General features: G+C 42.0%; 1 protein-coding gene across 3 annotated transcripts in view; it reads right to left on the bottom strand.

Annotated features, from left to right (window-relative positions):
* The window catches only part of LOC119276011 (RAB11-binding protein RELCH homolog), a 17,295-nt gene extending 13,488 nt beyond the window's left edge, over positions 1 to 3,807 (bottom strand). For 2 of the 3 annotated variants that reach the window (XM_037556962.1, XM_037556963.1), the window contains exons 1-4: positions 3,385 to 3,807; positions 2,284 to 2,436; positions 823 to 986; positions 172 to 279 (exon numbers count right to left, since the gene is read on the bottom strand). In XM_037556962.1, coding sequence (XP_037412859.1) covers positions 172 to 279; positions 823 to 986; positions 2,284 to 2,436; positions 3,385 to 3,607 — 648 coding nt within the window. In that variant the 5' untranslated portion in view covers positions 3,608 to 3,807. The remainder of the gene's footprint in view (positions 1 to 171; positions 280 to 822; positions 987 to 2,283; positions 2,437 to 3,384) is intronic. The other variant, XM_037556964.1, reaches the window with a different exon arrangement.
* Positions 3,808 to 12,491: the final 8,684 nt, after the last annotated feature.

Below are 12,491 nucleotides of genomic sequence, written 5' to 3'. Positions count from 1 at the left end.
AATAGACAGGTGTTGCCTTAGATTACTAATGTGAAAAATTGAATCTCAGAACAACTTTCTTGATGGTGACTTCCTTCAGAGAAAATAGACAGGTGTTGCCGCGTGCATTACACATGTACAAGATTAGCAACATTTTATAAGGTTACTTAGCAACTTGATATACATGATTACCTCAGCCGCCTCAGTGGTAGATGAAAGATACTGGTAGTAATAACGACGAAGGGCATCAGGCACACAAGCTGAACTGTTAGTCCAAACATCAAGATCCTGATCAAGAACCTGCAAATGATGACTGAGCAAATCATAAACAGATTTTACATTCCAGAGTAAAGAAGATAGGAAAAGGATATGATCATCTAAGAGAAAGTAAATATTTACTTTGCATGGATAACTTCTAAGATTAATAGATTATAAGAAATCCAATGAAATATGCTCGTCTAAAGTGCATTGACTACATGTAATGGCAGCATGCAAATGCAACTCCAGTGGATTTGCACCAGTTTCCACTTATAGTTAATTTCTAACAATAAGTGACATCATTCATATATACTTTAAAATTTTCTGTTTTCCCTGTTTGGGTAGCAATGAAGAATCTCTCATTCTCTCACTTAAAGATCACTAATAGCAACAAATGATCTAGCAAGCTAATAAGCATTATGACAGTTTCTAGCATCATCAACCTTGCCATGACAAATAGATCATAAGTAGTTGTGTAACATTAAATACCATTCTCCATGAATTTTAAAAATAACTGAAATCACAAATTAAAAACTGACGAAGTTACAGCATGAAGATAAACGCTGAGACACAGATAATGCAGACCTCCTCAATGAAAGTCATGGCTGCAAGTCGATACCCAGCCAAAAGCAGGTATTCCTTTACAGCACAGTTCAGATCTTTCCGTTCATTATCTTTCAGAGGGCCTAATGCTGAAATTTTGACATCTCGTTGGTCCTGTTGGTTGAATCCTTCATGTGCAGAAGCATCTGAAAGAGGCCCTGTCAGCAGTACTATTACATAGTCCAAAAGGAGTTAAATTGTTTGCTCTACAGCATCAAAGTGAAACGTGAAACCACCAAAGCTTATATGCCACGGAAATAATCTACCTTCTCATGGAGTTCAAATAATAAACGAAAATGAAATGAGTGAATATAAGCTATCTAATTGGTGGAACACCATGCAAGGATTTTGACAGGAAACCAGTAGCCAAGCCTGTATACATTTACCAGCACATGGTTACTAGCAAAAGTCAAACTGTGCACTTTGAAGCAAGTATATGTCCTGGTCCAATGCCCATGTCACATCAAGAGGTGAGAATTGGTTCTATGTTTTAGTCATATATCTCATACTCCCTCCGTTCCTTATTATAGTGCGTATAACTTTTTTGCTAAAATTCCAGATTGTAATGCGCGTTTGCAATTTTAGACCAAACTAACCTCCACTCAAATCGCTGGAGGAGTTACCCCCGCAGCAGCATGCACATGGGGTCGTGGGTCACATGCGGTAAAGGCTGGGCTTTCTCGTCCAAAGTACAATGGCCAGCACATTCGTTGGTATAAGAGCCACAGTCTATGCGCACTATAATAAGGAACGGAGGGAGTAATAGATATGGGTTTGATGCACGCTATCACTAGGACTTTCCCTTCTTTATTCTATATGTATGTTACAACAGTTCCTAGCGAATACAATGGCTCACTTTGGAATAGCCAAAATGCAATAGATGATGCCAATACAATCTGACCAGTCACTGGCACCAGCAGATTACCTGCTCTTCAAGAAGAAAGTGTTACATTTTTCGTTTAACCAAATCAACAGGTCTCAAGCGAGGTTGTGTGGACATTGAACAAAGACAACACATAATCAATTATTCCAGTTTAGCAAAATCTGTATTATCAAAGCTCCTAGGGACGCCTCCAGTACAGCCCACGCGGAATGCTTATTAAGTTTTGCAGATCTGCCTTTTTTTTCTTGAATACTCAAAAGCATGAGTTTCATATATTAAGATCTGCCTTTTATTTTCATTGTATGTAATTGTTCTCATTTTATCTAAATTATAGTTTTCATCCAACAAGGAATTAAAGATGTTTGTGCTTTCTTGGAATCTTGAATAACCTGCCATCACTAGGATATTTTTTTCATCTCTTTATAGCATTATCACGTTCTTATATAAATTCATAGATATCTCCAGTTGACGACACACGCAATGTGGCATCATGGAGACCGATAAATGCTACAACATCAAAAGCAACAGCAAGCAAATCTATCATTTCCAAAGAGACAAACCAATTGTATTATCAGGAGATGATTCTTGTTGCTTTTGCAACTCAAGCTTCAAGCATGTAAGGTCTTCCTTGGCTAGTCGGAGATCATACTCAGTGAGTGCCAACTTCTCTTCTGCTGCAATTTTCTCTTCTAGCAAACTCTGTGGATCAGCACCTGTAAAAAAGAACAGACATGATTCATCACACAGACCTGCTAATACAGCTGGTATCTTGCAATTATATGTGCCTGGATAAGTATCACAAAAAATGAGCCAACGGATTAAACTGGATTCCCTCTGAATCCAATGTAAATCCTTTCAGACACTGAGACAATCTCAAAGGTGATATTTTGACCATCAATTTCTACAAATACATTGTTTCACATAAAGGTGAGTAAACTGTCTACATATGATAAAAGTATATTTTTATGATGGATCCTAATTTGATGCTGCCGATGTTGGTAATTGTTCTATAATGGTAGTCAAACGTGAAAATGTTTTTCCTGGCACAGATTCTGAAGGGACTAACATTTGGTACCAGAGAAAATATTATATTACACTAAGAGTCTAGACAAGTAACTACTTCACTTTACTCATCCATCGCATTCCTCAGACCTTATTGTGACACATACAGAAGTAACGTCTGGGTGTAACGAGATCTAACCCAATACATGTGTTGTTGTTCAACACAAGTGACATGTCAGTATCAAGGCATGCAGGTGAGAGAAAAAGCGGGCACTTTACTTCCACCATCTCAAAAAATTACCGATGTACTGAATGTTTTGTTCTATAGTTTCTTTTTCACTTAAAAGTTTATTAGTACTACTATATAATACGCCACTGCAGATACTATAGAACGCCAATTGATTGCGGAGGTACATTGCATAACAGAGCTACAGGTTAAATTTAACACCGCGCAAGAACAAGGAAGTTCATCTCAAACCCGATCATAGAGAAGGGGGGCCTATCAGAGAAGGCAAGGTCGCAATTACTACAAAACACCCGCGAGATCCAGCCAGCGAGCAGCGGAGGCACGCGAGTCAGAGACACACTGTGTGATCTTCCGTCGGGTGGGGAAAAGAACCGGGAGCTCGGACAGAACAGGAACGGGCAAATGGTGGTACCCGGCGGTGAGGAGGAGGCGCGAGCGACCAGGTCGGGGGGGAAGAAGGCGGGGTCGGAGAAGAATGAGCGGAGGCGGAGCGCCTGGGCGTGGCGGCCGTCCTCCTGCAGCTCCTGTAGCAGCTCGAGCGCCGTGAGGTGGTACTTCTCCTCCAGCAGGAAGTTGACCACACAGTTGCAAAGCGACGCCCACCGCTCCTCCGCGGCGCCGCCCACCGCCTCCATCCTCGTCGGACTCCCTCGGATCCGCTCGTTTGTCGGCGCTGGTCTGCCTGACTCAATCGCGGCCAGGACGAGGAGACTCGGAAGACGAGCGGCGGCCCCGCGTCAGCATGTCGCAGTACGGCGGGGCGGATCTCGAGCGGGCGACTCGAGGCGGGTGGGATTGGAAGGAAGAGGGGAATTGGAAGAAGCGCCAGTGGATGGACGAAGGGGATCTACTGGCGAGAAAACGGATGACTGGGATGCAAGCTGGCCAGCACTTTTCGGCCGCAGCTCCTATGGGCAAGCAGAAACTACTGCTTCATACTAGCCACAATAGGCAGTAAGACTAGCCACAATGGAAAGTAACATACACTAGTAACATACACATATCTCTAGACTATGTTACTATCTTAATAGTGGATAGTAAGGCTGGTCACAATGGGCAAGAACATAAGCTAGTAACTTACACACTTCCCTAGACTATGTTATTACCTCCATAGTGGATAGGAACATCTATGTAGTGTCATGCAACGATGTATTTATTAGATTATAGACTCATTGTTTCTTGGAGTGTGTGATGTTCCGGTAACTTAGCTAGTTACCACAAGCACCTCTCTCTTCATTAAATACGTGCCACATAAGCAAAGTTGTATTGGAGTGTGTGATGTTACTCCTAAGTTCCTCCCCACTGTGACCAGCCTAACATAAGGCTAGTCATAGTGGGTAGTAACTTAGACATGTTACTAGTCTATGTTACTACCATTATAGTGGGTAGTAACATAAGTGTAGTGTCCTGCAGGCCTTCATTTATTATGTTGTAGACTCATTTTGCATTGGGATGCGTTATGTTACGGTAACATATATGTTACCACAAGCACATCTCTCATCATTAACTCCATGCCACATAAGCATATATGGCTTGGGATGTGTTATGTTACTATCTAAGTTACTCCCACTGTGACTAGCCTAAGTGTGGTAACATGCAAAGCTTCATTTATTAGGTTATAGACTCATATTGCATTGGGACATGTGATGTTACAGTAACTAGCTAAGTTACTAGTACTACATCTCTCCTCATTAACTCATTGCCACATAAGCAAATTTGCTGAGTTGGACTCGATGTTACTACCGAAGTTACTCCCATTGTGGCTAGTCTAACATATGTGTATGTGTGGTAACATACAACATTTCATTTATTAGGTTATAGACACATCTTGTCTTAATATATGTGATGTTACTCATACTAGTATAGTAACTAGCTCCCTCCTTCTATCTATATAGGGTCTAATACGTTTTTTAAGACCGCCTTTGACTATTGATAAGATTAATAATACATGAGATGTATAATGTGAAAATTATATCATTGGAAGCTCCTTTCACGTACGAATTTGACGGTATGCTTTGTGTAAGTTGCATGTCATATATTATTGCTCTAACACTTGGTCAAAGTTAGCTTTGAAAAACGCATTAGGCCCTATATAGATGGAAGGAGGGAGTACCATTTTCATCTCTTTCTTTATTTATTGCATGCCACTAGATATGTGTGATGTTACTACATATGTTACTCTCATTGTGGTTAGTCGCATAGACTGTCTAGACAAGCAATTAGAGATGGAGGGATATTTGATTATATTTTTAAATTAATAAATATAGCATATTATTATTTTTTGTGGGGAATATAGTATATCACTTACCACATAATATATGCACTCAGTTAGCTACTAGCAGGGAGCAAATGGGAGAAAAAAAATTGGTATAAAGGACACATGCATTCATGTCATTAATTTGTAGTTTATTGAGACGATAATGTGGCTTAACTGCATGTGCTCTAAAATAGTTAACGAGGACTACGAAAATGCCTAGGTGCACAAGGCGACTATGCGTACTGATATCTCATCCATTCAATTGCCTCGGGATCCCAATCATTATATTACAGTCACACATATTAGATGTATTTTGCCAGGTACCAACAGTTTCACCTAATAATAAAGCATGGATTGCTTCATCCCGCTCACCGTCATAATACGCTTCTTCCGTGTCGTAATACGCTTCCTTCTAATTTTTCGAGTCACTCAATCTTTTTAATCTACGTCTTGGTTTTCCAAAGGAAAAAATAAATAGTCAAAGTCCACTCGAAAGTGAACAGGACACCTATTTTTTTGGCCCACCGTGCAAAAACAGAAGTTGTTGGTGTGCGGAATTGAACTTGCAACCTCATGTCTATGGTATTAAACCCATTAACAGTTGCCACAATGGCGCTCCCTCACGATAGACAGGTCATCAGGGCCACTATGTCGATGGGAGAAAAGGAAAAAAAAAGAAAAGGGCGCTGGGAGAAAGAAAAAAAAGGGCGCTCGTTATCTGGACACGTTCTGCTCGTCTCCCTTCCTCATGAAGCAAACCCCACCGCGTAGCTAGGGTTGGCACCGCCGCCGCCGCCCATCCCTGCTCCTCTGGCGTCGGCCACCGAACAAGGTGTCCTTCTCAGATCCGCTTCTCCCCCAAACCTTCTTGTCTTCACGTTCCACCAGGCCGCCATGATTGTTTCTGAGGAGGGGAGGAAGGGGATGGCATCGAGGTTCTGACGGAGGCCCTAGCTCAAGGCGGCGAGTTGCAGAGGTGTGGTGGTTCCTCTCATTCTTTTGTCGTTTTGCCCTGTCCTGAACTTGTTGATTTTGTAGGGTTCTTGCCTGCTCATTCAGCGCGTCTGAGGCGTTGGAGGGAGCCAACTACCAACTGACTAGAAAGATGGAGGTGTTGTAGTTGGTCGATTGCGACTATGAGGTGAGGATCCTTTTCTTTCTTTTGTCTTCTTCTTTTTTGTGATTGGTTGATTGGTTGCAGGGTAAGCTAGAATTTTGTCCCATATCACAATGTTTTGTCTGTTGGTGTAGAGCTTTTCCTATTTTATTATGGGTTTCTGATTGGGAAACACACCAAATTAAGGGTAATTTGATTTGTGAGTTATGAGTATCAAGGTCCTGTGAGATATCTGTACTTAACAGGCAACACCTTCTTATGTGAAGAACCGCCTAATTAATCAGCCTACTAATTCTTCTTGACATTGAGAGGCAAGAGATCGCTATCTCCAGCGATTGATGTGGGAGGTGGTAGTGCAGACAGCGGCTTCAGGCAGGGAGATACTGGAGGTGGCTTGATCGTGGCCTGACAGGCTGGACAGGTGGCGGAGGTGGAGGCCATGCGAGGCAGCTCTTCCGCCGATCTGTTCGTTCGAGCCCTTGCCTCTTGGTTGCCTGCCATGCTAGCAAGCATGACCACTGCCACGTCTTCTCCGGTGCTACCAGCAAGCGGCCGACCATGCCGCTGCCATGCCTCCGGCGCTCCCTGGCAGCCTGCCCTACATGTCCAGATTTGTGAGCATTGATGCTTGTGCTTTCTTGTTCATGTTCTGGTGAGGAAGAAGGGAAAACGCTAGAGCCAATGGATTTTTAGTGGGACCATGTTCTATTTTAATGACAATGCTAAAGGAAGCACATGCCACAGATTTCACTCAGTCATTGTTTTATCTCTCAAACTTGTTTTTTGGATGGTGAGAATTCACAATGCCTAGGTTAATTAGTTGTTTGTTCTGATAATTTGTCTCAATGCAATGAAGGAACCAAAATATGGGGATGACGTTCATTCTTGGCCGGTTATTGATTGCGCTTCCGAATAAGTTGGAGCAATAATACGACCTGAAGGCTCAAGTTGCTAGCAGGAGCAATGATAATATAAATGTTTGAAAGCACAAGTGCTCCCTAGGTGGTTTTGGTAATTAATGTCAACATATCTCTTGTTGGACTAACACTTTTATCTAGTATGTTTCAGATAAGTTCAACAATAGAGTGGCATGGACTAAAGGATGTGGGAACTCCTTCAAGATGCTAAGGACAAAGGATTGGCTCAAGCTTCAAGCTCAAGACTCTTCGTTTTACATTTTAGTGATCCAAGATCACATTGAGTCTATAGGAAAAGCCAATACTATCAAGGAGGGATGAGGTGTTGCTTAATGAGCCTCTTGCTTCATGTGCTTAGTGATATGCTCCAAAACCCTCAGCTACTTTCTCACATCCACAGATGACCTAAACCCAAAGCCAAAATCGGCCACACCGATTCTTTCTATCTGGCGCCACCGAGTTCAGATGTCATAGCCACTGCCACAAACCCTAGGCAAATCGGTCTGACCGATAGGGATCTCGGTCTCACCGAGATGGGATTGTAATCTCTCTGTGTATGTCCATTATCAAAATCGGTCTTACCGAGTTTGAGCAATCGGTGCTACCGAGATTACAATGCAAACTCTCTGGTTAACTTATTACTAAAATCGGTCCCCCCGAGTTTGAGTAATCGGTCCCACCGAGTTTGCCTGACCAACTCTCTGGTTAGCTAATTACCAAAATCGGTCTTACCGAGTTTGTGTAATCGGTCTCACCGAGATTACGTTATGCTCTAATCCTAACCATATCGGTCCTACCGAGTTGCATTTCGGTCCCACCGAAAATCCTAACGGTCACTAGATTTACTAAATCGGTCTCACCGAGTTTGTTGATTCGGTCCCACCAAGATTGGTAAATTGTGTGTAACGGTTAGATTTTGTGTGAAGGCTATATATACCCCTCCACCTCCTCTTCATTCGTGGAGAGAGCCATCAGACTAAACCTACACTTCCAACTTACCATTTCTGAGAGAGAACTACCTACTCATGTGTTGAGGCCAAGATATTCCATTCCTACCATATGAATCTTGATCTCTAGCCTTCCCCAAGTTGCTTTCCACTCAAATCCTCTTTCCACCAGATCCAAATCCTATGAGAGAGAGTTGAGTGTTGGGGAGACTATCATTTAAAGCACAAGAGCAAGGAGTTCATCATCAACGCACCATTTGTTACTTTTTGGAGAGTGGTGTCTCCTAGATTGGCTAGGTGTCACTTGGGAGCCTTCGACAATATTGTGGAGTTGAACCAAGGAGTTTGTAAGGGCAAGGAGATCGCCTACTTCGTGAAGATCTACCGCTAGTGAGGCAAGTCCTTCGTGGGCGACGGCCATGGTGGGATAGACAAGGTTGCTTCTTCGTGGACCCTTCTTGGGTGGAGCCCTCCGTGGACTCGCGCAACCATTACCCTTCGTGGGTTGAAGTCTCCATCAATGTGGATGTACGATAGCACCACCTATCGGAACCACGCCAAAAACACCCGTGTCTCTAATTGCGTTTGAATCCTTCAAAACCCTTCCCTTTACATTCTTGCAAGTTGCATGCTTTACTTTCCGCTGCTCATATACTCTTTGCATGTTTACTTGCTATGTGTTGTGAATGTTAAATTTGTGCCTAAACTCCACTTAAACTTAAAAAGGGTTAAAAACTGCAACTTTGGTACTTAGTGTCTAATCACCCCCTCTCTAGACACCTCTTCTCAAGGTCCTACAAGTGGTATCAGAGCATTGGTCTCCATTGCCTTGGTTTAATCACCATTGGAGGAAGATGGATGAGTCTACTTTGGGGAGTCTTAGACATAGAGTGCCTATTCTTGATGGAGAGTATTTTCATGAGTGGAAAAATGAGATGCTTGTAATTTTCAATCAATATAATTTGAACAAGTACATTGCTAGCCCTTGTGCACCTTATGTTGATCCTATGCATCCTACCCTTGATGAGTCTATTGACATGATTAGGAATGTTAGAACTGTTAATCTTATCACTAGAGGCTTGCCTAGAAACTTGATTATAAAACTGCCTACTCTTGAGTGTGCCTACACTATATGGAGATTTCTTGAGGAACGATTTCTTGATTATTCTTTAAAAAATCTTGATGAAATTCTTCATAAGTCTATTGCCTTGAGTAAGATGAATACTAGTGATCCTATGTTTGGTGATCGTCTTTTTGAGCTTACAAATCTTATGCGTGCCAAAGGAAATGTTGGTATTATTAGCGATATTATTTCTGAAGCTATAAAAATTCATAGACAAGATCATTGTCAAAACCACTCTAACGAATCACCCTCTCTAGGATTTGATTCACCACATGACGGTGTTGAACATGGATACTATGATGAGGATGATGATGATGACTTTGATCTTGATGATGCAATGAGACACTTTGGTCTTATGGCAAATCTTCGGGGATATATGTCAGGAGGAAAGGAATGGGTTCTTGATAGTGGATGTACCGATCACATGACCGGAGATAAAGACATGTTTCGTGAGCTTGCTGATAATGATAGTCCTCAAAAGTATGTCACCTTCGGTGACAACTCAAAGGGTAAGGTGGTTGGCCTTGGTAAGGTGGCCATCTCACATGATAGCTCCATACAAAATGTCATGCTCGTTGAATCTCTTGGATACAACTTACTTTCAGTATCTAGACTTGCTGACTTTGGTTTCAATGTCTTATTTACTAAAGTTGATTGCCAAGTGTTTCGTCGAGACAATCATAAAATGGTCTTTACCGGTATACGTAGAGGTGATTTATACATTATTGATTTCACTAAAAAGGCCCAACCTAAAACTTGCTTCATTGCTAAATCCTCAAAAGGTTGGTTATGGCATAGACGACTAGGTCACGTTGGCATGAGAAACCTTGACAAGCTTATTAAAGGAAATCATATCCTTGGTGTCAACGATGTCATATTTGATAAGGATAGACTTTGTAGTGCTTGTCAAGCAGGTAAACAGGTTGGAGGAAGGCATCCCGTGAAGAACATCATGACCACAAGGAGGCCACTTGAGCTACTTCACATGGATCTCTTTGGTCCCAACTCTTACAAGAGTCTCGGTGGAAATTCTTTTGGTCTAGTTATAGTTGATGATTTTTCAAGATTTACGTGGGTGTTCTTTCTCGATGATAAATCACATGTCCAAAAGATCTTCAAGAACTTCGCTAGGAAGGCCCAAAATCAATTTGAAGTGAAGATCAAGAAGGTTCGCAGCGACAACGGAACGGAATTCAAGAACGCAAATGTGGACACCTTTCTTGACGAAGAAGGGATTTCACACGAGTTCTCGGCTACGTACACACCTCAACAAAATGGAGTTGTTGAGAGGAAGAACCGGACGCTCATCAAAATGGCGAGAATGATGCTTGATGAGTACAAGACACCGAAGCACTTTTGGGCAGAAGCGGTTGAGACAGCTTGTCATGCAACAAATCGCTTGTATCTTCACAAGCTACTCGGCAAGACGGCATACGAGCTCCTCACCGGTAACAAATCCCAAGTTGGATACTTTCGAGTATTCGGCTCAAAGTGCTACATTCTTGATAAGCATCGTCGTTCTAAATTTGCTGCTAAGTCTCACGAAGGTTTCCTACTAGGTTATGGCTCAAACTCTCACACTTATCGTGTCTACAACAATTTCACCCGAAAGGTTGAAGAGACGGTAGATGTGAAGTTTGATGAATCTAATGGCTTGCAAGTAGAGCAATTGCCAATTGATGTAGGAGACAAAGATCCTTCGGAAGCTATCCAAGACTTGTCTATTGGCAAGGTTCGTCCAACGGAGGTGAAGGAGAGTACCTCGTCCGTCCAAGTGGAAGCTTCTACTTCACGACAAGGTGAACCAAGAGTTGACACGGAAGCATCCACTAGTGGGACACACCAAGATGAAGAAAACGAGGAAGTGCATCAAGATGAACGTCAACGACCTCCTTCTCCACCACGACAAGAGAACGACAACGCCAATAATGAAGAAGATAAAGAAGAAGAAGAAGATGAAGAAGAAGTTCAGCCAAGATCCAAGCAAAAGCTTTCACGAGTTCGAGCAAGAATTGCTAAAGACCATCCCGTCGAGCAAATCTACAATGATATTCAAACCGGGAGAATCACTCGCTCTAAAATTCGTTTAGCTAACTTTTGTGAAAACTATTATTTCATCTCTAGCATTGAACCTATGAAGGTTGAAGAAGCATTGGAAGATCCGGATTGGATTAACGCTATGCATGAAGAGCTACACAACTTCGAGAGAAACCAAGTTTGGACATTGGTTGAGAAGCCCAACAACAACCACAACATCATCGGTACCAAATGGGTGTTTCGCAACAAGCAAGATGAAGATGGACAAGTAGTTCGCAACAAAGCACGTCTCGTCGCCCAAGGCTACACACAAGTCGAAGGTATGGACTATGGTGAGACTTATGCTCCTGTTGCTAGACTTGAGTCTATTCGCATCTTACTTGCCTATGCTAATCACCATGATATCACATTGTACCAAATGGACATTAAAAGTGCTTTTCTAAATGGTGAAATAGAGGAGGAAGTTTATGTTAAACAACCTCCCGGCTTTGTCAATCCTAAGAAACCAAATCATGTTTACAAACTTCATAAAGCTCTTTATGGTCTTAAACAAGCTCCTAGAGCTTGGTACAAATGCTTAACTAAGTTTCTTCTTGTAAAGGGATTTGAAATTGGGAAAATTGATTCTACTCTTTTCACTAAAAGGGTTAATGGAGAACTATTTGTGTGCCAAATTTATGTTGATGATATCATATTTGGATCGACTAACCCTCATTTTAGTGAGAAGTTTGGAAAGCTAATGTCGAAGAAGTTTGAGATGTCAATGATGAGTGAACTCAAATTCTTTCTTGGGTTGCAAATCAAGCAAACTAAGGAAGGTACTTTGTCTCTCAAACGAAGTACACTAAGGACTTATTCAAGAAGTTCAATATGCAAGAATGCAAAGGTATATCTACACCCATGCCTACTAGTGACATCTTGATTTGACCAAAGATGGTGAACCGGTTGATCAAAAGGTTTATCGCTCTATGATTGGTTCATTGTTATACCTATGTGCTTCACGTCCCGATATTATGCTAAGTGTGTGCATGTGTGCAAGATATCAAGCCGCTCCTAAAGAATGTCATCTTAAGGCTGTGAAAAGGATAGTGAGATACTTAGTACATACACCAAATTTTGGC

The sequence above is a fragment of the Triticum dicoccoides genome, chromosome 3B (genome assembly GCF_002162155.2).
Source record: "Triticum dicoccoides isolate Atlit2015 ecotype Zavitan chromosome 3B, WEW_v2.0, whole genome shotgun sequence".
Lineage (NCBI taxonomy): Eukaryota > Viridiplantae > Streptophyta > Magnoliopsida > Poales > Poaceae > Triticum > Triticum dicoccoides.
Note: the sequence above shows the minus strand (reverse complement) of the source record. Positions and strands in the feature narration are given on the sequence as shown.